General features: G+C 40.9%; 1 protein-coding gene across 1 annotated transcript; it reads left to right on the top strand.

The window, feature by feature from the left end:
* The first annotated feature begins 380 nt into the window (after nucleotides 1-380).
* Nucleotides 381-25,321, top strand: LOC125366877 (synaptonemal complex protein 1-like). Its single transcript, XM_048367599.1, has 7 exons — nucleotides 381-450; nucleotides 1,310-1,416; nucleotides 4,127-4,274; nucleotides 13,196-13,378; nucleotides 15,383-15,649; nucleotides 16,915-17,012; nucleotides 25,078-25,321. The coding sequence occupies exons 2-7, from the start codon at nucleotides 1,358-1,360 to the stop codon at nucleotides 25,319-25,321; spliced, it is 999 nt and encodes a 332-aa protein (XP_048223556.1). The 5' UTR covers nucleotides 381-450; nucleotides 1,310-1,357.

Here is a 25,321-nt window from a genome sequence, read left to right as displayed (position 1 = left end):
TCACAGGACGGCTCTGCATTTTGCCTGTGCCTATGGCCACCCAAAAGTGGTGACCCTCCTTCTGAGGAGTGGTTGTGAAGTGGATGCTGTGGATAGCGACTGCAACACAGCTCTGATGAAGGTAACTAGGACCCAACCGTCGCCACCTGAGAGGGACTTGGTTGACCCGCTTACCACACCAATACAGGGATGACGGGGAACCTTCCTCCTTGAACCAGAACTAACTAGCAGACCACGTGTGACCTGACCACTCGCTTTCTGACGCTATCCCAACAGGCTACCCAGTGCCAACAAGAGGACTGTGTGTGTATTCTGCTGGAACATGGTGCTAACCCAAACAGGAGAGATGCCTGTGGGAAAAGTGCCCTCCAGCACGCCGTTTCTGTGGGGAACATCAGGATAGCTGCGAAACTGGTGGCATTTGGGGCCTACGTGGACAACATCAGAAAGGTATCTATCACCCCAATTTACTTTGAAGTGCTTGAAATACAAGTATCACTACTTAGCACATACACATCTCTATCTATCTACATAGACGTTTCCACCATGGTAGAAATACACACACACATGCACAAACACATATGCACAAACACTTAAGCAAACTGCACTTTATAGAAAGCAATGGATATGGATATATTATTTTGTATAAACATATATATATATTCCATATACACGTAGAAAGATTGCCAGATCATTTTGGCAACTCTGTACAGACTATTTCCCAGGGAGGATTGCGTAACTGCCCCACACTTTACAGATGCAAAAGGGTGGAGGCATGAGGAAACAACAGTTAGAGAGGCAACCCCTTCAATAATTGGTTCTTAGAAGACTTAGGAAAATATTCCTCCACTTAACTGGAGTAACTGAATACAGATGGACTATATAGTCATGAGCACAGGAAAATTCCATAAAGCAGAGTGGTCATGAGGTATTTTAAATTTTCTATGGAGGCCAGAACTTACAGGTTTCTTTTATAATGAAAGTATCATGCCCAGTAGCGGGCAGGCTATTTGTAAGCCCTGAAACTTAGTAGGAACTACATGGCATATGCTCTGAAGCAACTGAAGTTTGAGCAAGCAGTACATTTCTAGGGAATTTTCACAGTGTACCAGGGTTCATGTGGACACTCACCCATGGGAGCTAGGGAGGCTTTCCTAGAGGACTGGGCCAGAGAGTCACCAAGATGATGTTACTAGATCTTTACTCTCTGTATTGAGTGCTTACCCACACTGGATCTTTTATTGAATTTGCCAGTTCTCTTGGGAAATATAACCTAAGGTAAATATAAATATTTTTTATTGTTTCATAGGATATCCTGTTAGAAATTAGCAATGCTGCCAAGGAAGATGAACAACACATGAGCAACACATCATTAAAGAATGAAGAAGATGAAGGCAAAGTTGATGACATGGAAAAGTATGGCTATTTGATCAGTTTTTCATGACCTTGCGTGTATTCTAGATGGGAAACAATCACTCAATTCAGAAATACTAAGTAGGGAAAATACTAAATCATAAAACCTACCAAGTGAGCTGCAGGGTTAACAGCTTTTATTTAAGCTGGGCATAATGGCTTTAATCTAAAACCCTACCTAATTAATTGAGAGGGAAGGGTTAGGAGGATTGCAGTTTCAGCAAGAGGGAGACACTATTCAAACAGGAAAGAAAGTAAAAGGGCCTTGGGTCAGGACTCAAGCAGTAGAAGGCACCATAGCAAGACCCAGACCCTGTGTTGAAGAATTCTTGTGTGTGTGTGTGTGTGTGTGTGTGTGTGTGTGTGTGTGTCCTATTAAGGCTTGGTAGCTGCCCGCAAGTGTTTTGTTCAAGGCTAGCGTTCTCCCATTTGAGCCACAACTGCCCCTCTGGATTTTGGTGCTTAGTTAGGGAGAGTCTCAGACATTTCTGCCTAAGCTAGCTACAAATTGTGATCCTGATCTCCGTCTCCTGAGTAGCTAGGATTACAGATGTGAGTCACTAAGTGTGCCAAATCAAGTTTGAATACTTCAAATAATAGCATTTATGAAAATTACAGCATGTAGTTTACACTGTTTGGGAGGATTCATAATACCCTCAGTATGCACTGATGCTTTATATTCTTAAAGGAAGCTCAAGCCATTTGTATAATTCATATTTGTAGTTTACTTATAGGGTTCAGAATGAAATTCTTAATTACACAAAATTTTCATCATAGTACTGTCTTATGTTCCCTTTACAAATGCAAAATGAAGCATACACAGAAACTCCAAAAGCCTTTTTGTGTGTTAGAGATCACTCCTTTCTTTACAAATATTAATAATATAGCATCACAAGCTGATTACCAACTGTTTCTATATACTCCATTCAATTGTTTTTCTCTTCTATTTCTAACGTGCCTTAATGTTGTTGATTTCTAATGTGATCTAATGAGTTTTTATTTTAATGGACATGAGAGTGAGAAATAAGGGATGGTTTTCCTTCAGTGATTACAGGTTATTGTTGGGAGACACAGAAAGGAAAGACAGGCTTTATATTCACACTAATGAGTTAATTTAGTTCATAGATTTCATACTTGCTGTATCAATGACCTTGGAAATACTATCTATATTTCCTCATTTCCAAAAAGTGTTTAGTATATGTTTATCAGTTATTGGAAAGTTGCACATGTAGAATGAATTTTATGTCCTAGAAGTAGCTCACCGATTACCTTCTTACAGAAACTACTATAACCTAATTCTCATTACATTACTTTCAAAACTGATAGTGATTTGAGCAGCAAAGAGACTGTATTCATTTTACTTTGAGCTTACTATGTATTACAATATATTTTATCAGACTCCAAGGAAATGAAGAACATTTCCATTTGAAATAGTTATCTACCTCAGAGAATGACTCAGTATTGTTAATACCTTTAAAAATGTTTTCACTAGAATTACTACCACAAAATTTGTTGTGGGAGAAGTTTTTCTGTTTTGACATTAGTGAGAATGCACAAACATGAATAGTTGAGTTTTCAAATACTTACATTGGTTAATCTGTGGAAATCTTCAACTATACACAGATAGAAAATATTATATTGTTAATGTATACCTCATTATCTATTGTAGAAATTATATTCACTTAAAAATTTGAGTGTGAAGATCAATTGTTATCATAGTAAAAGGCAAACGATTTATACAATCTGAAGAGAAACCAGGCTATGAAATTACTACTTTAGTAGCCCTTAATCTTACTGTAAACTGTGCATCTCAAAATATTGTCAGGATTCTGCCTAAGCAAGGTATTGACATCTCTGCTAGAGATACTATTGGGTGGACTGAACTATCCAAATCAATTTCTGCTGTGGCTGCACTAATTAAGACCACATGATAATACCCCTTATGGTCTCCTTGAGGGCTAAACAGATAATTTTCCCATGCTATTTACATCTGCTGCTGTTTCCTTCTCCAGCTCAGTTTTGGATGGCTGAGTTAGTGACTTCAGCTGGCAGATATCATGCAGAAGGCTAGCACAGCAGGACATAGCAATGGTGTGGGTTCTTCATCTCAGGCCTTGCTTTCTAGTGGTACTGGGACTGACTCAAGAGTTCTGCACATATGAGGAACGTGTTCTGGTACTGATTTATAGTCTCTCCAGCTCCTTCAGCATCTTTATTCTTAGAGATCTGTGCAGTGTCTACTCTACTCAATGTATAACCTCTCCCTATGCATGGGTTGCAAGCAGGGCCACATCTTTGATAGTAGTGACCTGCTTTTCCTGCTTGAACAAAGCCAAGTAAGCAGAACACCATCCATTAATCTCTTAGATTTTTAGATCACAACTTTCTTGAATTTCTTAATAACTTTAGGAGTTCTTTAAGCCCAAAGGAGATAATATCCTTTCCCAATCAGATGGGATGTGAGCAGACCAGTGGAATTCTTCGTGTCTGTAGCTTGTATTACAGTCTAATAATGAACATCTTATGTATTCTCATTGTCCTTCATAAGATCTCTCATTTCTCCTTAAATTATACATGGAAAGTGTACAAAGTTTTCTACACATCATATGTGCTTGATCTTATGCAATGTCACATCGATATCTGACAAGAGAGCTCACAAAGTGACCTTTCCCTTTATTAATCAAAATGTTAAGATGATCGCACTTATTCACAGTAAATGCCGAGGAAAAGAGGAAAGCAACGAAGAAACTACTGCATCTCATGAAAATGTTCCCGAAGAAGAGCATACTAAGAAACTCCACGTGAAAACACAACTTGAAACAGATATGATACCACCAGATATGGAACTGAATGGTTCAAAGGTAAACGTGAGTGAGGTAATTAATCTTCCATAATGCTGTCACGTTCCTAACTTTATTAATAGCAGGACGAACTACGTGTGGTGATGCACTAAGTGTGGACAAGGAAGAGCCTGGTGCACTCCTGAAACTAGGAAATCTCAATGTACCTTCAGAATCCCAGGGGGAAACATAACGTGTAGGAGATTGGCTATGCAGAGAAATTATCCAAACCTGGTAGTGGCCCTCGAGGCTACTGTATACAAGAAGTGAACTTGAAGGAGGATGGAATGTATAACTGATCAAGTTGAAGGGGCCATGCTGAATGTGATCATTAGTTGAACTAGTCACCTTCGTTGAAGCCTTCCTACTTCAATAACTCCCAGAAATCCAATAAAGACAAACAGAATGTTGGTAGCCCCAAGCAATTTCTCTGGCGTACTCCCCTCTGCTAACTCATTAAAACAAACTGCGATGGCCAAGTGCCCGGATGGCAGCCCTTGCGAAACTCCCTCTTGTCCTGGGCCGCAAGGACCCCAGAGGAGATTGTTCCTCTTCTGACTCTGTCCTGGGAGGAATTCCTCTCTCCACCTTCCGGGGAGATGGGGAGGGCACAGAAAAGCCCAATATTCTTTCCAAAACCACTTGAGGCTCCCCAGCCTCTCCCCTCAGATCCCTGCCCCTCCCATGTTGCTGGCCATGCCGTCCTCCTTTGTGCCCTTTTGGGCTTTGTTTTTCTCAAGGCTGCGTTTGCGGGCACCAGGGCAGGTTGTTTAATTACCTGCTGACATCTGGGTTCCATTCCTGATGCTGTATCAGGCCCCTCTCTGTCTCTTCCTGCCTTCCTCTCCTAACTGTCCTTCTTCCCCTCTGGATTCTGCTGTTGGCTTTGGGGTTCACGACCAGGTTCTCCATCAATAAAAAGATAAAGTTGGCTCTTTTTAGTGCACATCCTCCCTACCTCCTCAGAAAATAATCATCTTACAAAATTTCCTGCTTACTTGTCCATGTAGTGGTCGTGTATGGATACAGTGGCCTTTCATTTGGTGTATAACAATGCTCAGGTTGAGAAAGACTGCCATACAATCATCTCAAGAAATGTATTTAGGAGGATTCTTAGTTGACCAGAATATGTGACTTAACTGGAATTTTGTGCAAACGCAGAGAAAAGCTAAACTGATTCCTGCGATAGATTCTTTGACACTTAAAGCCCCTTAAGATAAGTGGAATTCTCATTACTGAAATGTGATTTCTAAGAGGTGGCAGATAGTGTGTAATTTTGAATGGAATTGCATCGTAAATTGAACAATAGTCCCTACTCTAGCTCTACCTAGGGATTGTAAGAGTTGTCAGTAAGCGATTGTCCCTGTACCTCCAAGGCATGAAAGAAATTCACTCAGTAGATGAGAGATGAGAATGCAATGTCTCTTGTTTCCTGTTGTTCTCCAGAAGAATTATTGCGCACACTGACTAACAGAAAGATAACAAATTTTCACATCCACGTCGCCTCTAAGGTCCCAACTTTTCAAATATTTTAGATGTACCAGGCATGGATATTTGAGGATTTTCTCAAGACTCAGATACTGCTCCTAGACATAAGGGACACAGGATTGATACATGTCCATATATGTCACTCAGGAACTCAAAACTTCAGAGCAGATCATATGTTGCTCTCTTGATCCTTTTATTTCCATCCATATAAGCCTAATTTTCCTTTGCTATGCTTTGGTTTTTTCATCTCTTAGAACATAAAAGAAATATTACTGGCCTTGTCTCTGGGCTTCCAGAAAGACACCCTTTTCCTTCCAACCTACAGTCTTTCACTCCCATTTAAACAGTCTTGAGAAACATGTTGGCATTGTCTTTTGCTAAATAGAAGCTGACCCTCTGTGAATTTCAAGTTTCCTGTGGATACTCAGGTCATCCACCAAGAGTCAGGGAGAAGCAGAGTTTTCTGAATCTGCATGTTAGCCAATTGCATTTTTAAATGACTTCAACTCTGGTAGCCCATCCATTGTGTCTGTTATGTTGACACAGATCAGACATCATCAGCCTGGAAGTGCTAAGCACCAAAAATCCGATAGAGTCGGATAATCCAATGTGAATTTTTTTTTAACTTTTCTGCTACTGAGCATATGAGGCAAGTTCCTCTAACTTTGTCCTGTTTGATTGTTTGACATTTCCACCACTTGAGAAATGGCTCCAGTGTACTGATCATTTTGGCAACTCTGTACAGACTATTTCCCAGGGAGGATTTGGTAACTGCCCCACACTTTACAGATGCAAAAGGGTGGAGGTATGAGGAACCAACAGTTAGAGAAGCAACCCTTTCAATAGTTTGTTCTTAGAAGACTTAGGAAAATATTCCTCCACTTAACTGGAGTAACTGGATACAGATGGACTACATAGTAATGAGCACAGGAAAATTCGATAAAGCAGAGTGGTCATAAGGTATTTTAAATTTCCTATGTAGGTCAGAACTTACAGGTTTCTTTTATAATGAAAGTATCCTGCCCAGTAGCAGTCAGGCTATTTGTAAGCCCTGAAACTTTTTTTTTCAAATTTTTATAATAAAACTGATGTACAGAGAGGTTACAGTTTCATACGTTAGGCATTGGATACATTTCTTGTACTGTTTGTTACCTTGTCCTTTATACCCCCCTCCCCTTCCCCTATGCCCCCTGAGGTGTTCAGTTCACTTACACCAAACAGTTTTGCAAGTATTGCTTTTGTTGTTGTTTCTCTTATTTTACACTTAGTCTCTCAATTTTGGTATTCCCTTTCAATTTCCTAATTCTAGTACCAGTATACACGGTTTCCTGTATACTCAGATAAGATTACAGAGATAGTGTAGCTACAATCACAAGAGGGTGACACAAAAACATCATCAATAGTAGAAACTACAGATACACATGGGATGTTGAAAGTAGTTACACCTTTGATATAACAATCATTTCAATAAAATGGAGTTCATTTCACTTAGCATCATAGCTATTGGTTTCTTGTGATCCTCTGCTGTAAGCCCAGAAACTATATAGGAACTACACGACAAATGCTCTGAAGCAACTGAAGTTTGAGGGGGCAGTAAATTTCTAGGGAATTTTCACAGTGTACCAGGGTTCATGTGGACACTCACCCATGGGAGCTAGGGAGGCTTTCCTAGAGGAGGGGGCCAGAGAGTCACAAAGATGATTTTAATAGATCTTTACTCTCTGTATTGAGTGTTTACCCACACAGGATCTTGCATTGAATTTTCCTATTCTCTTAGGAAATGTAACATAGGGTAAATATAAATATTTATTATTGTTTCATAGGATGAAGCCTTGGAAATTACCACTCCTGAAAAGGAATGTGAACACCAGAAGACAGAAACAACATTAAAGAATGAAGAAAATGAAGGCGAAGTTGATGACATGGAAAAGTATGGCTATTTGATCAGTTTTTCATGACCTTGCATGTATTCTAGATGGGAAACAATCACTCAATTCAGAAATACTAAGTAGGGAAAATACTAAATCATACAACCTACCAAGTGAGTTGCAGGGTTAAAAGCTTTTATTTAAGCTGGGCATAATGGCTTTAAACTAAAGCCCTAGCTAATTAATTGAGAGGGAAGGTTTAGGAGGATTGTAGTTTCAGCAAGAGGGAGACACTATTCAAACAGGAAAGAAAGCAAAAGGGCCTCGGGTCAGGACTCAAGCAGTAGAAGGCACCATAGCAAGACCCAGACCCTGTGTTGAAGAATTCTTGTGTGTGTGTGTGTGTGTGTGTGTGTGTGTGTGTGTGTGTGTCCTATTAAGGCTTGGTAGCTGCCCGCAAGTGTTTTGTTCAAGGCAAGCGTTCTCCCATTTGAGCCACAACTGCCCCTCTGGATTTTGGTGCTTAGTTAGGGAGAGTCTCAGACACATCTGCCCAAGCTGGCTACAAATTGTGGTCCTGACCTCTGTCTCCTGAGTAGCTAGGATTACAGATGTGAGTCACTAAGTGTGCCAAATCAAGTTTGAATACTTCAAATAAAAGCATTTATGTAAATTACCGCATGTAGTTTACACTGTTTGGGAGGATTCATAATACCCTCAGTATGCATTGATGCTTTGTATTCTTAATGGAAGCTCAAGTCATTTGTATAATTCATATTTGTAGTTTACTTATAGGGCTCACAATGAATTCTTAACAATTACACAAAATTTCATCATTGGTACTGTCTTGTGTTTTCTTTACAAATGCAAAATGAAGCATAAACAGAAACTCCAGAAGCATTTTTTGTTTTAGAGATTACTTCTTTCTTTACTAATATTAATAATATAGCATCACAAGCTGGTTAGTAACTGTTTCTATATACTCCATTCAATTGTTTTTCACTTCTATTTCTAATGTGCCTTAATGTTGTTGATTTCAATGTGATCTAATGAGTTTTTATTTTAATGGACATGAGAGTGAGAAATAAGGGATGGTTTTCCTTCAGTGATTACAGGTTATTGTTGGGTGACACAGAAAGGAAAGACAGGCTTTATATTCACACAAATGAGTTAATTTAGTTCATAGATTTCATACTTGCTGTATCAATCATCTTGGAAATACAATTTATATTTCCTCATTTCCAAAAAGTGGTTAGTATACGTTTATCAGTGATTGGAAAGTTGCACATGTACAATGAATTTTATGTCCTAGAAGTAGCTCACCGATTACCTTCTTACAGACACTACTATAACCTAATTCTCATTACATTACTTTCAAAACTGATAGTGATTTGAGCAGCCAAGAGACTGTATTCATTTTACTTTGACTCCAAGGAAATGAAGAACATTTCCATTTGAAATAGTTTTCTACCTCAAAGAATTACCTCAGTATTGAAATTACCTTCAAAAAGGTTTTCATTAGAATTACTACCACATCATTTGTTGTGGGCAAGTTTCTCTGTTTTGACATTAGTGAGAATGCGCAAACATAAATGACTGAGCTTTGGAATACTTACATTGTTTAATCTGTGGAAATCTTCAAATATACACAGATAGGAATTAATTGTATTGATAATATATAGCTCATTATCTATTGTAGAAATTATATTCACTTAAAATTTTGAGTGTGAAGATAAATAGTTATCATAGTAAAAGGCAAACGATTTATACAATCTGAAGAGAAACCAGGCTATGAAATTACTACTTTAGTAGCCCTTAATCTTACTGTAAACTGTGCATCTCAAAATATTGTCAGGATTCTGCCTAAGCAAGGTATTGACATCTCTGCTAGAGATACTATTGGGTGGACTGAACTATCCAAATCAATTTTTGCTGTGGCTGCACTAATTAAGACTACATGATAATACCCCTTATGGTCTCCTTGAGGGCTAAAACAGATAATTTTCCCATGCTATTTACATCTGCTGCTGTTTCCTTCTCCAGCTCAGTTTTGGATGGCTGAGTTAGTGACTTCAGCTGGCAGATATCATGCAGAAGGCTAGCACAGCAGGACATAGCAATGGTGTGGGTTCTTCATCTCATGCCTTGCTTTCTAGTGGTACTGGGACTGACCCAAGAGTTCTGCACATATGAGGAACATGTTCTGATACTGATTTATAGTCTCTCCAGCTCCTTCAGCATCTTTATTCTTAGAGATCTGTGCAGTGTCTACTCTACTCAATGTATAACCTCTCCCTATGCATGGGTTGCAAGCAGGGCCACATCTTTGATAGTAGTGACCTGCTTTTCCTGCTTGAACAAAGCCAAGTTAGCATAAAAACCATCCATTAATCTCTTAGATTTTTAGATCACAACTTTCTTGAACTTCTTAATAACTTTAGGAGTTCTTTAAGCCCTAAGGAGATAATATCCTTTCCCAATCAGATGGGATGTGAGCAGACCAGTGGAATTCTTCGTGTCTGTTGCTTGTATTACAGTCTAATAATGAACATTTTATGTTGTCTCATTGTCCTTCCTAAGATCTCTCAATTCTCCTTGCATTATACACGGAAAGTGTGCAAAGTTTTCTACACATCATATGTGCTTGATCTTATGCAATGTCACATCGATATCTGACAAGAGAGCTCACAAAGTGACCTTTCCCTTTATTAATCAAAATGTTAAGATGATCGCACTTATTCACAGTAAATGCCGAGGAAAAGAGGAAAGCAACGAAGAAACTACTGCATCTCATGAAAATGTTCCCGAAGAAGAGCATACTAACAAACTCCACGTGAAAATACAGCTTGAAACAGATATGACACCACCAGATATGGAACTGAATGGTTCAAAGGTAAACGTGAGTGAGGTAATTAATCTTCCATAATGCTGTCACGTTCCTAACTTTATTAATAGCAGGACGAACTACGTGTGGTGATGCACTAAGTGTGGACAAGGAAGAGCCTGGTGCACTCCTGAAACTAGGAAATCTCAATGTACCTTCAGAATCCCAGGGGGAAACATAACGTGTAGGAGATTGGCTATGCAGAGAAATTATCCAAACCTGGTAGTGGCCCTCGAGGCTACTGTATACAAGAAGTGAACTTGAAGGAGGATGGAATGTATAACTGATCAAGTTGAAGGGGCCATGCTGAATGTGATCATTAGTTGAACTAGTCACCTTCGTTGAAGCCTTCCTACTTCAATAACTCCCAGAAATCCAATAAAGACAAACAGAATGTTGGTAGCCCCAAGCAATTTCTCTGCCTTACTCCCCTCTGCTAACTCATTAATGAGTTAGCAGAGCCTGGAGCACTCCTGAAACTAGAAAATTCCATACAGCCAATGTAACTTCAAAGGGAAAGGATTTGGATAATGTAGAGAAGAGTTGAGCTTGGAGGTGAAACAGGTAGTAGGAAAGGTACACTTGCACTCAGAGCAGGGCAGCTCCAAGGAATGGGTGTTTTTCTAATCTCCAAATCACTTATAGAACAAGAACATAATGGGAAAAGTGTTTCCAAAAATTGTCCTTACAAGACAGTATGTTGTGAACTAGGAATAGTGGAGGAGGGAAGGTGGGAGAAAAATGAGGGTTGAGGCTACAAGTTTGGCAAGAAATGCACTCACTACCTTATGTATGTAACTGTACTCCCTCTGCATATCACTTGAATGATAAACAGTAAAAATAAGTATAAAAATTGTTCTTACTAAATACAATTGAATTAACTGAGAATACATTGAACTGTTGAATCCACTTTTCTGTCATAACTTTCTAAAACTTACCCCAAATCTTCTATCTCAAGGGACTTGCTTTCTTCCTAAGTCTGTGGTTTGGGAGACACTTGCTGAGGAAACTTGTACTCATGCCGTTCCTTGTGGTTCTCGTGAGACTGCTTGAGAACTGCTTGGTAGGAGTCCACTGGAGGTTTTCCTCCCCCATGTCTGTTTATCTGAGTGCTGCTGGCCTCTGGGTGGACTTCCTTTGTGTGTGCATTTCCTCACAGGGGTGGTGGCTCCTAAGGGCAAGAAGTCGGCTACGGAATGCCTTTCTCTCTGTGTCTCTCGCGTCCTTTCTCTGTCTCTCTTCTACTGAAACTCACATGGAGCCACTTTGACCACAGTGTATCCCTTATATTGGTGTTCCAGGTTGTCCTACACGCTATGTGTTCATGGAAGCAATCTAGAGACTGTGCTCCAGAACAAGGACATGCTAAGGACATGCAATAATTTTATTTTCACCCCACTTAGAATTCTTGCCACTACTCAGTACTCAGAGTTTTTCATTTGCAATCACAGCACGCCACGGTGTAAGCCCAAGATGCTCTGTCACTTTGACGCTTAGCCCCTTCCCACGTGAATGAGACAGACGCAAGCCATTCATCACTGGAACACCAAACATGCTGTTACATTTCTAGAAACACTGCCATTTCATAGAGAAAGTGGCTATACTAACCTGTGGCACTTACAGAATAATTTAAAATATAAAAATTGTGAGATTATTTAAAGTTTGACTACAATTTATCTATCGTCATTCTATTTGCTATATACAAGCCAAGCTGGGTTGTGAAAAAATCTTTGTTTTTGTAAGGTTTAACTTTGAGGGACCGTTTTGTCAAACTGTGTCTCAAAGTTTGGGGGTTATTTTTCAGTAGGAAATAAATGGCACCAAACATAAAAAATCCAATTAAGCATAACAGAACCAATCTCAACAAATATGAAACTTCTTCCAAAGGCCAAGGGCAACAGGCGTGGATGAATAGCCTAGTTTCCCTAGCTTTGGACACTGAACCACACCAACAGCACCATAGAAAATTACTATGTACGGGGTTGAGAATATGCCTAGTGGTAGAGTGCTTGCCTCGTATACGTGACTCCCTGGGTTCGATTCCTCAGCACCACAGATACAGACAAACACAGAAGCAGCTCTGTGGCTCAAGTGGTAGAGAGCTAGCCTTGAGCCAAAGGAGCCAGGGTCAGTGCTCAGGCCCCGAGTTAAGACAAGGACATTAAGACAAGGAAGACAGAACCATGAGAAAGAAAACTTGCGGTAACGGAAACATGCTTATAGTTTAGAAGCTAAAATGTCATCGGTAGCACATTTACTTATCAATTCATTTTGTGCTCCCTACCAGCACAAAGATAACTGACAGGTTGAGAATTTCTACTTCATATTTATTGTGGATTTCTGTCCTACTTGTTTACATGGAACAATACTTCTCCCTGTGTGGAATTCTACAGTAACATTATTAAAGTGTTCACAACGTGAAATTTAATCAACAACAATGAGATTAGCCCATTTCTCTACCCTGTGTATCAGCTGGGGTGACTTGACCCTGACAACTGGCTTATTCCTTCACACGTCTGAAGGCAAAATCAGGTTTCTACTACAGCCATTGGGTGAATCAACATTACTTTGAAATTGGTTGTTTTTCTGAGTTCTTCAAGGGACTCCATTCTAAGAATCTGACAATATTTATAACTCGTTTTGTGTTATACAGTTGCCACGGGAATTCCTTCTTTACCTACCTACACTTATGTATCATGCAGGATGAAAATGTGCACATCCAATCCTCCAAATGTGAACAGCTGTCAAAGGAAATGGGTGTCCTCAAAGAGGAGTTACGGCTCATGAGAAGCACATATGAGTCACAGACAGAAGAATTTGCAAAGCTGACTCATAAACTATACAGGGCAAAACTTCAGACCAAGCGATACAAAGAAATCTCTAAGGTAGAACAGTGCAAAACCTTTGTGACTCCTTACATGTACTGTTTATGTTACAAAAGTCTATTAATACAGCACTTTATTTCACTTCTGTTTGATGGAATGTTTTAAAATAAAACAACTACATAATAACCTAAAGTTTTATTTGAAATTTACCTTTTCTCATTTCCTAAAATGTACACAGGCTGTGTTGTTTTGTGATGAAATCTTACATTTTTTCTTTGAGAGGTTTAAGTATAAATGGGCCACTTGGTTGAGATATATCCCAAAGTGGGCTTTTGCTTTCTTGATAGAATAGATAGAGCACCACACATGAAGCATACAATCAAACATAAGGGAAATGTCCAAACCAATTCTAAACAGTGTTAACATTCTACCGATGGCATGATCACCAGGTAGTTGGCCTTGTTTTCCTGGTTGGGGATGACTAAGAACACAAACAGCCCCACAGAAAAGTCATATCCCAGCAGAGCCTGGAGTTCCGCAAAGGACTAGCCAAATGGGTGCAAGTGTGGAAGCTCCATTTGCCCAATGGATCGCTCCAATGTGGCATTTTGGGATCCTAGTTGCTTCTCTCCAAAGTCTCATAGTTAACAAGATCCCTACAGCTTCAGAAAAGAAAAGGATTCGCTTAAAGGGATAGTTAGGTTTGAGACAGATGAAGTACAATAGGAGGGGTGACATTGGTCACGATTTTTGTACTTATAAATTGATAGCCTGAATTGAAGCCCCCTTGTACAAATACATAAAGAATATTTTTTTAAATGAAGGGGAAAAGTCACATTAAATGAGGCTGTAAATTGCGGTTTTGATTCATTACGCTTGTAATGGTTAGCATAGTTATTTTTATACTAGTTATCTATTCCTTTTCCTCTACATACTGGCTTTAAGATAGCTGGCAGATTATGGGTTTCTATTCATGTTTATTGTGCATTCCCGTCCCATTTGTTTACCTAGAACAATCCACCTCTTAATGTGGAGTTTCAGTGCAACATTAATGTGTTTCCATTTGGAATTGAATCAGTAGTGAAGTCAGCCCATTTCTCTACACTCTGCATTGTATGGGATGACTGTGTCACCAAAAGCCTTGCTCTACATGTCTGGGTGACAGCAGCCATTGAAGGAATCCACATGTGGGCTTCTTCACAGTGTAGTGTAGTGGTGAGATTCTGAAGGCAAACTTCCCAATGAGAGGAAGTTTTCTTGCTGTTTCTAAACTTTTTCTAATTTAATGTTTGAAATAAAACAGTAAATTCATCACATTCTGTTCACTAGAGAGCATTCTCAAAGGCTAGGTCCTATTCAGATAAAGTAAAATTATAGGAGGAATGCCCCCATATATATATATATACACATATATGTATAAATATGTGTATATATATAGAGAGAGAGAGAGAGTCAAGCTTGAGAATCATCTCACCAATCAAACCCTATTGCAAAGGAAATCACTTCTTCACAACTTCGTGCTCTTGAAAAGGTACAATTATTTACTTGTTTGGCTTAGAATTCTCCCTGCTTTGTGGCAAGAATCAGACAATTACAAAATCATGTAATTGAATCCAGTCCATTTTGTTCAAAACCATGCGTAGATTATATCACTAAACTTCTATACTGGGACATGTCATACATAGTTACTTGCCAAAAGTCATCATTTTCTGGCATGAAATTCAGATTTACATTAAAAACACTTGAAGATTAGAATACGGCTTATAATTTTAGACAGCATAGATTGCACTCTCTTTAAGTGGAATTGGAATTCTAAGGTTGGAATTAGAGTCATTCTATAAAGAAAAAAAACAAGAAAACTAGGAGACAGAAGTGCAAGACCAAGCACAAATGTTTTATGACAAAGCTGATCGATGGAGGGAATGCACTTTAACCTTGTAGTCATTTGAAATGAGTTGACTTTCTGCGTAATTCAGGGGAGCATATTCTAAGTATCTTACTATACTCATGATTGATCTGTGTAAGCTTGCCTTTCTTTACCAACCTGTGCTGATGACCATGCAGGTTTCTGCTGCCTCAGAGAATCTGCAGATGGGCAAATATCAACAGCTGGAAGAAGAAAATAATTTCCTCAAAGAGCAGTTACAGTCCCTGCAAAGCAAAAACGATTCACTGGCTGAGGAGAATACAAAGCTGAAGGAAGACCAAAAACATCTTACTGAGAGTTGCAAGTGTACCATAGCTATGACAGAACAGTACAGAATATTCCTCACACAAAAAACGGAAAGCGAAATAAGTGAACAAGCAGAAAAAGTGTCCAACTTTATACAGGTGAATATGTTTATTTCTAATATGCTTAAACATTTATTGGAAGGTATATTTTGGACTTACACATTGTTTCATGTACTTTATTAGAAGTAAATTATATAATGTTTCTATCTTACATATTACATCATATTCTATATGTTCTACATTATTCCCACATTGTAAGGACATTTATATTCAATAACATTCTTTTTATTAAAAATTACTTCATGGGGGCTGGGGATATAGACTAGTGGCAAGAGTGCCTGCCTCGGATACACGAGGCCCTAGGTTCGATTCCCCAGCACCACATATACAGAAAACGGCCAGAAGCGGCGCTGTGGCTCAAGTGGCAGAGTGCTAGCCTTGAGCGGGAAGACGCCAGAGACAGTGCTCAGGCCCTGAGTCCGAGGCCCAGGACTGCCCAAAAAAAAAAAAATTACTTCATGGGCTGGGGATATGGCCTAGTGGCAAGAGCGCTTCCCTGGTATACATGAAGCCCTTGGTTCGATTCCCCAGCACCACATATACAGAAAATGGCCAGAAGTGGCGCTGTGGCTCAAGTGGCAGAGTGCTAGCCTTGAGCAAAAAGGAAGCCAGGGACAGTGCTCAGGCCCTGAGCTCAAGGCCCAGGACTGGCCAAAAAAAAAAAAAAATTACTTCATGTTTGAAATCTAGTTGCCATAAGATTAAATTCTTAGAAAACAATAGTTCATACAGATTATAACATGCAAGCCAGGCACCTGTGGCTCAGGCCTGTAACTAATAGTAGCTACTCGTGAGACTGAGATCTGAGGACTGCAGTTCAAATCCAGCCCAGACAGGAAAGTCTGTTGAGACTCCTCTCCAGTTAACCTCCAGAAAACCATAAGTGAAGCTGCGGCTCAAAGTGGTCGAGTAGTACCCTGAGTAGAAAAATTCAGGGACAATGCCCAGACACTGAGATCAAGCTCCACAATGGACAACCGTCAAAAATAAAACAAATTGGAACATGCTCATAGACTTTCATTCAGGTCAGGTTTTCATTCTCAAATTTGATTGGTCTTGTTCTATTTTATTAAGTTTTATCCATACTCTTGTACACCTGCAGTAGTACTTACTTCATGTCATCCCCAAGAGAAAACTGCACTTAGGTATTTAGTATTTAGATTAAATGCAGTGGATAATGATGAGAAGTACTGTAAATCCAAGCACCGGCTTTCCCATATCTCATAGTGTTCTACACCACGGAGGGAATATAGGAACTTGTTCAAGAAATATTGATTGAACAATGACTCTTCAATTTTCTTTAGGAGCAGAACAGAGCTCGAGCATATCAGGACGCTGTTTGGACATCGACAGTGCAAGCACAACTCTCTAAAATCTCCCAGCTATCAAATAAATTACAGGAGTAAGTTTAGAGTCACAGAAAATAAACAAAACTTATTAAGTAGACTGTAAAACATAGTGTTATGCCTAGATTTCCGGTCCCCAAAGACCACCAAGGAGCCGATACCGATGCAAATGCACAAGAGGCTTTATTGCAAGCTGGAGCCTGGACTCTCAACCGTCACTGACACAGCGGATCTGGATTGAGAGTCCCGACCCTCAGATAGGCAGGGTTTGTACTGTGATTACAACAGGGCCAGGATATTTCCAACTTGGCAGATACTTGATTGGATGGTATTTAGCAAGCACGTCTTGTCCTATTTCTACTGGCTCTCTACCCTATCACTTAACCTATTTTGGCTTTGATAATGGGAACTGGCCTTGATATCAGAAACTGACAGTAGGTGGTCACATAGCACTGATAGAGTGGGTTAGTGCAGCGGGTAGAGCAAGTCACACATGGGTTAAGCAAGCCGTTTACAGAAGCAGAATTTGGCAGTCAGGCTGACCTAGTACCAACTTTATTTAAACAATTGCCACCATGTTTTCCCATTACCACTAAGCAAGCTTCAGCGGGCTAAAACAATCCAGTACTCAATCACAAGTAAACCAACCCAACAGTTTCCATGGCATTTCTACTCTTAGTATGGTTATTTCGATAGTCTATGATTAGGATTGTTTTTGACTTTCCATTACCATGGTTGCTACCTAGGTAGAGAGGGGAACAGGGTTCCCTATATTTTTAAATGTCAAACTACAAAATAGTCTCGCGGGTGGGGGTGCAGCCCTCTAGCACGGAGTCATCCCCAGGGTTTAGAAGCTGTTATAATTTTAGCAGTAAAGCTTATATTTAGTCACGCGGGTTCTGAGGTCAGCCCTTACATTCCCTCCTCTTCTACTGCTTACTGGGGGGGCCAGTCATGCCCTCATTATCCTACATTTTTATGGCTTTCCTGTCCAGGGGCTGATACGGAGACCTCAGCACTCTTAGCTGTACCGCGCTCACACGATCTCTTAGAAATGCAGTGAGCCTCTTAAGAGTACAAAGACCAGTAGAGACCAGGTCTGCAAAACAACAAACTTCTTGTCAAATGGTATTTCCACGTTTGGGTCAGCGACCTTACATTATATATCTAAAACCAAACAACTACTAAACATGAAAAGGTCTACAATAGACCTATCAGAGGATCACCATAGCTCCAAAGCTGTGTACACATCATATAAGAACAGGATAAGCAAAAACAACCCCAAGAGAAGGACACAGGTGGAGTCTATTGTTGATGTCACCTTTGAAGTTTTAGGTGAATTTCCTTTGGCGTACCCTATATGGTTACTTTATGTGATTTTAGTACACTGGGTATGGTTTGTATATATGCCTACCTGATCCAGGGAAGAGAAAGAAAAATGAGGGTGTAAGATATCAGAAGAAATGGACTCACTGGCCTTGTCAATACAACTTAATTTATTGACACCTTAATAACATTTAATTTAAAAAAGAATACAAGGACCAACCATTAAGATGACTATTATCAACCTCCAAGGTCCTGCTACCGAGGTTTTTAACAATGTCAGCCACAGGGACCTGTTACACAAAGACTCATCCCATCCCATGCTTTCCTGGTGTTTCTCTGCTCATTCCGGTATGCTTAACCCCAAGATAGCCTTCCTCTCCAAAGAAACCTGTCCTGTTTGGGAGGACCGCTTCTGCCAGGGAGTTGGTCAGCGTCTCAGTGGGTGCATGCGTTCACCGATGTCCAAACCCACTTGAGCTGTGAGGAGTTGGTGGATGGCTCCGATGGCTGTCAGGCTGTACTTGATCTGAACCCCAATGGGATGGGAGGAGGTGGGGCAGCCACAGGCAGCAGTGGCTCCCAGTGGCTCCCACAGAATGTCACACCTCCTGCTGGGCTGCTGCAACTTTCTGCTTAGCCTGGTTCAAGAAGCTCACCCTAAGTCCTGGCTAGTGAACCCCCTAATATAGTCCTGGTTGCCTTTCAGCAAATGCTGGTTGGACAGTTTAGCTACTGCTTCACAACCAAGCCTGGTGCCTAAAGGAGGAGGCGCGGGAACATTGCTTCCTAGGGTGTGATGGTGAACAGGGTGGTGGAGGAGGGCCGGCCAGTGTTCACCAGTCTCAAGGGCTAATTTGGTTAAGCTCTCTTTTCCTCTCTACCTGACTTGAACTTTGGGGGTGACGGGCACAGTGTAATTTCCTAATAATCCCCAATGACTTACCTAATAGCTGCCCTACCTAAGTGAGGAAAGAGGGGCCATTGTCTGAGCCTATGGCTACTGGGAGTCCAAACCTGGGAATTATCTCCTCTAGAAGCTTCTTCTGTACTCTCTGTGCTGTTTCCCACTTGGTTAGGAAAGCTTCCATCCATCCTGAAACAGTGACTAGAAAAGCTAGCAGGTACTTTCTAGCTCAGTAAATCACCTCCCTGTAGGCTCCTGGCACCGTTCCTCTTGCCCTCTTTCTCTTGGCGGCTACTCCGCCAGCCTCATTTGTGGTCTGGCATGGCACGCTGCTGCTGCTAATATTCCTTCTAATGCCTGGAGCTGCCTGTCCCACAAATGCTACATGAACCGCTTTATCAATTTTCCTCAGCCTCTAGATCTATGGAAGCGGAAGGACGGTAAGCACAAGCAGCCTTTGAAGGCTGCTGGAGACTCACCCACTGCCTGTCTAACTTGCCCACCTTAGACAAATTGATTGCGCGCTTTCCGGTGGCCCGCTCCGGAGCCCCCCAGAAGACCTGGTGATAAACCTTTGGCCACTCCCTCCCTGCCAGGAATTCAGGGGGAAGAGGACATCTAGTGCCTGAGGCTTCTTTGAGAAGGGAGGGTGGAAGTGGAGGAGAGCAGGGGGGAAGGGGGCTCCCTACTTTATCCTTCCTCATCTTTTAAAGGGAGCTGATGGGCGAAGATCGTTCCTCTTCTGTAACTTCTTCAGGCCGGCTCAGGGGCGTTGACCTGACCTAGCCAAGAACCTATCACCTTAGTCTACTTTAGCGAGAGGCTGCAGGATTAGATGTCCAGTTTACGAGCTTTCCTCCAAACTGGAAATCACATTCAACTTTTAACTTCTAACAACGTTATAGACTTTTGGGGCTACAGCAGTGTCGCCTTTTAACATTTCAGTTTGCAAAAGCGTTTTCCTGACTGGCTGGGGAAACAGATCTCTGATAACCTAACAAGGCCTAAATTACCTTAGTAGGCATCAGGTAGGTCTCGGGAAGGACACCATCTCAGGTCCACAAGCTTCCTTCCTGAACAGATGTGCGAGCTCAGAATTCTCACTGCCGCTCAGGGCTTTGAGCAGATGCAGGGGGTGGGATTTTAAGCTATCCCTTCATTAGACAATCTTAGCTTTACTACCCACTATCACAGAGGACTGGCAAGTTCCTCCAGGACCTCCTGGCTCTGATGAACTTTTGAAGGCCAAGCACACATGACTCTAGGATCTGACACCCTCGCTGCCATCCACGCAGTGGCTTCCTGCCTCTGGATGCTCCATCTCTTTCGTCCCAGCCTTTTCCATGCTGAGGTCAATGCACCTTTGACATTTCTCTTGATCCGTCGCTGGACTTGGACTCAGGACCTGAGTGCTGTCCCTCAGCTCTTCAGTTCTAGGCTAGCACCCTACCACTTTAAGCTCCACACAACTCTGTTCCCAGCACTCTGCTGGCTCAATACACATGAAGACTCTCACAGGGACCTTTCTCTGCCTGGGCTGGCTTTGAACCACAGTTTTCAGATCAATGAATCTTACAAAAGTCCTCTTACTCCAATTAAAGCAACAAGATGGTCCACACAGAAGTAGCTTTTAAGCATCATCTTAACTGGAACTTGGTAAGGGCCAAGGTTACATTTGATAAACTTGTAAGAATCATCTGTCCTTGACTGTAGTTCTACCTGGAAATTTATAAAACCTGCAAGGCAAATTGGAATAGCAAATTAAACAATCATTTTGGCAGCCTAAATTATTTCTTTTGTCCAATTGCAATGAAACATTTAGGACAACTTTATTTTCCAATCTCATATCTAGAAATCCATCTTGATCTCTAAACTCTTTTAGTAACCTCTGCTTTAATATTTACACTTTAGCTTTCAGTTGTATTTGAAGAACTCTGAAATCTAGAGGCACTGGCCACAGTCTGTTCCCTCAGGGTGGCTGCTTTAAAGGGGTCATTTGTTTCCCTGCGGTCTGCGTTACTGCCTAGAACACCTCTGAACTCAAATGACAGTTTTCCCTCCATGCAAGAATTACACATTCCAGAATGACAGACAAGAATCCAGACTTGGTATCTTTGTCCCTTTTTTAAGATACATCCAAATTGCAACATAGCCTAGAAGTCAAATTACATTGTCCAGATAAACTTTGAACTGTCTTCTGAAAACTTTTTTTAATGTTTGAAACCTCCCAAGGAGCAGTTATAGACTTCAATAGCATCATCACAACACCTATTTTACCATCAGGATGTTATGTCCACCTGTAAGGAAAAGATACGGGACAAGGAAAAGCCTCCACTTGCCCATCCTACTCCTTGGGGCTCGGGGAATTGCCTCTGTGCCAGCTTACGCTTTTCCACCATGTGTGGACTCCCCCAGGGCCTGGCCCACCCCATGGACTGGCTAAGCTGCCCCTTTGCCACATCACCCCTCACTCCTGAGGATAGGCTCGCAGGCCTGGCCTAAGGGTTTCTGCCTTTTTTTCCATCTCTTCCTGAGAAACACAAGCAATTTTTTTAACAGGGATAAACATTAATATCCAAATTTCTGACATTTAGCCCTGAATATTAACAGCAGAGGAAAATAAATTTCACATTTCCAATGTCTTTTGCTAAAGAAAATAACTTGATTACATGTTAAATAGCCTTATGCATTAAGATACCAGACTTAAAACTGCAAATTAAAGAATCCTTAGATACCTTTTAACTGTTTGTATTAAACTATGCACTAATCCTTTAAAGCATTTGGTAAGGCCCGAACTTGATGACCTTTGAACGTCAACTCACCCATTCTTACATTATACTGACAGTTTTCATCTGGAACATGTTCACACTCACACCTGCACACACATACACATGCAAAAGATCTTAAAGCGAGCAAAATAAATGTCGGCCATACTTTTTCCAGTGGCAAGAGGTATTTATGCCAATCTTACTCTTGCAATAACCAAGATTTAAGACAAAACTTAACAAATGATTTTAGCATTCTCCGGTCTCATTTACCAGGGCTTTCTAGTTTTAGCAAGACATTTTAGTGCACTAAGTACTTTTCTGCTGAGGAAAGCTGGTTGGGGGTTCCCTGGGCTAAGACTCAGCCCACCCAGTCCTTGACTCTAGTCTGAGCCCAGTTTTGACTAGAGCATTGTACAGATCAATTGGCCTTTAAATACCTTCAGTTGGAAGAAAATGGCTACTTGAAGCTGATCTCTCTTCCCCTTGGTCCTTCAGACTTGGGGGGACCTGGGGAGGCTGTTTGGAACTCTATATCAGCAGAGACCAGGTGTCTCTTGGAAACTGTTCCTGAGGAGGTAAAAAGGGCATTAACTAGGAAGGGAATTTTCCAGCAAATCCTGCCAGACCAGGATGTAGAACAAAATGTGATTGGTTTCCCTATTTTTACTTCTATACTCAAGTCATGTGCCTGGCTTTTCATGTCCTTGAAATTGTCTGTCAGAAGAGAAAGGGAGTCTTCTGAGACTGTCCCATCTTATGTGAGTTTCAGAAAAGTAGATACAAACAGCCAGAAGCAAACACCAAAGAGACGCACAAAAGGCACAAAGCAGATTTTCAGTGAACAAATTCCTTCGGCCCAGAGGAGGAAGAAGTGAATAGGGATTGTTGGCCTTAGGCTGCTGCGCCCCAGGAGCAGCCCATTTCGTTCCTACTGACTATACTAAGTGAGGAGGGGACTTTGTTCCCCACTAAGGAGGGGGCCTGGTCTTCCAAGATGACCCACTTACATGTCTGCTAAGTCTTATGACAACCTTACAGAATATTAGTTACTGGTTATTAAGAACGCCAAAACAGAAAAGAAAAACAAGTGTCACACTCTGGTTCGAGGGTCTTGGGATCTTGGGGTTCTGGAAAGAGTCCTCCAAGCTGTTATGCCTAAGATTTCCAGTCCCCAAGGACCACCAAGGAGCCCATACCGATGCAAACGCACAAGAGTCATTATTGCAGGTGGAGCCTGGACTCTCAACCATCACCAAGCTGATCTGGATTGAAAGCCCGGACCCTCACATAGGCGGGGTTTTTATTGTGATTACAACAGGGGCAGGGTATTTCCAACTTGGCAGATAATTGATTGGATGGCATTTAGCAAGCAAGTCTTGATCTATTTCTATTGGCTCTCTACCCTATCAGTTAACCTATTTTGGCTTTGATAATGGGAACTGGCCTTGATATGAGGAACTGACAGCAGGTGGTCACGTAGCACTGATACAGTGGGTTAGTGCAGGGGGTAGAGCAAGTCACAAATGGGTTAAGCAAGCCGTTTACAGAAGCAGAATTTTGCAGTCAGGCTGACTCATTATCAACTTTATTTTAACAATTACCACCATGTTTTCCCAAGCTTGAGCAGGCGAAAACAATCCAGTACTCAGTCATGAGTAAACCAACCCAACAGTTTCCATGGCATTTCTACTCTTAGTATGGTTGTTTCGATAGTCTATGACTAGGATCGTTTTTGACTGTCCATTACCATGGTTGCTACCTAGGTACAGGGGGGAACAAGGGCTCCCTATATTTTTAAATGTCAAACTACAAAATAGTCTCATGGGTGGGGGTGCAGCCCTCTAGCATAGAGTCATCCCCAGGGTTTAGGAGCTGTTATACTTTTAGCAGTAAAACTTATATTTAGTCACCCGGGTTCTGAGGTCAGCCCTTACAATAGTTTTGATATGACAGACTCATGAGATTACTAGGAAGAGGAACCTAACTGAACAGACCAACTTTGGAAAATACTATGAATACATTAATTTTCTCCTAACTTATTAGAATAGAACAGTTTCTCCTCTTGGTTTACTTTGGGGCTTTATTGGTTGCTGCTCTGTTTTTCTTCCTATTCTCAGTGGCCTTCCCCCTTCATTTTCAGAGAAGTCATTGTCTTTCTAATTAGCACAGTTGTTTGTATACAATTACTTGTCAGTATTCCTTCAACAGAAAATTTCAAGCTCACTTGTGTTTCTTGGTACATTGCACCATCAGTGCAAAGATGTAGCACTTCTGCTGAAGGCACAGTCTGTCTTCCCTGACTGTGATACTTGAATTCACAACTGAGAGTGCCCGGAGACAAAATGCCCTTCAAAGTTATACAGGGAAAGACTGGGAATTTCAATTCTCAACACCGTAAATGGAATTCCTTCCTTTGTTTCTGTGAAGGGGGCAATGTCTTTGACAACAGAATTGCATACTGTGTGCCAATTGCCAAAAGGCTACTTTAGTTCTTTGTATCACCGGCTCTGCGATCTTCTCCATTGGAACTGCTGCCTTGTATTCCTCTAGCCAAAGTTTGATATCTTAAGGACGATAAACACAGTGCAAACAAGCACTTGCAAATGTCTCGGTTGCATATTTATAATCTCTGACCTGCTTTACTGAATGCCAGTAATCTAAGTTTATTATTCGTAGTTTAAACACCTACTTAAGGAGAATCATATGTTGTTTCACTGAACTTATGCTTGATAAAGTGTCCACATATGATAATACAGAGATGATTTTACATAGATAGTAATACTTACATGAGGAATCCTCTAGAGCCCTACCAGAGGGCAGCAGTGACAACTGTGGAGCCAGACATCCCTGACAATCACTTGTCTCCTCCCTACAGTGTTGGAATTAACTTGCCAGGAATGAGTGTGTGTGTGTGTGTGATTATTTAGAATAAATTACAATTTTACACGTTATACAGTTGGCATTCATTAACCAATGTGTATTTCAAGATACTGTTTCAAGGAACTTAAGTTTGGTCTTAAGGCTAATTTTAAAAGTTAGTGTTTGCACCTTTTTTCTTAAAGCCATAAGTCCTTTGGGTCTAACTCAGGGAAAGATGGATTCCTGGATGTTTGCCTTTTGCAGATGTGAAAGAAAGATTAAGAGACTGGAGGATGAAAATTGTAAGCTTCATCTAAGAGTTCATCTGTGTCAAACATCGTCTGAAACTTTTACTACCAGGAATAGCTTAAACAACCCTACTGAGAGAAATTCTCAGAGTTTTCTGGGACCTCGGACGCATTTTTCATCAAGAGAAGACTATGCGGATTTGAGCCCAAGACTAAGATCTGCATTTGAGAAGGTGGACGCCTTCCTGAGAAAACTTTAG

Source organism: Perognathus longimembris, chromosome 18, assembly GCF_023159225.1.
Source record: "Perognathus longimembris pacificus isolate PPM17 chromosome 18, ASM2315922v1, whole genome shotgun sequence".
NCBI classification, from domain to species: domain Eukaryota; kingdom Metazoa; phylum Chordata; class Mammalia; order Rodentia; family Heteromyidae; genus Perognathus; species Perognathus longimembris.
The sequence above is the reverse complement of the archived record's forward strand: the minus strand, read 5'-3'. Positions and strand labels throughout refer to the sequence as shown.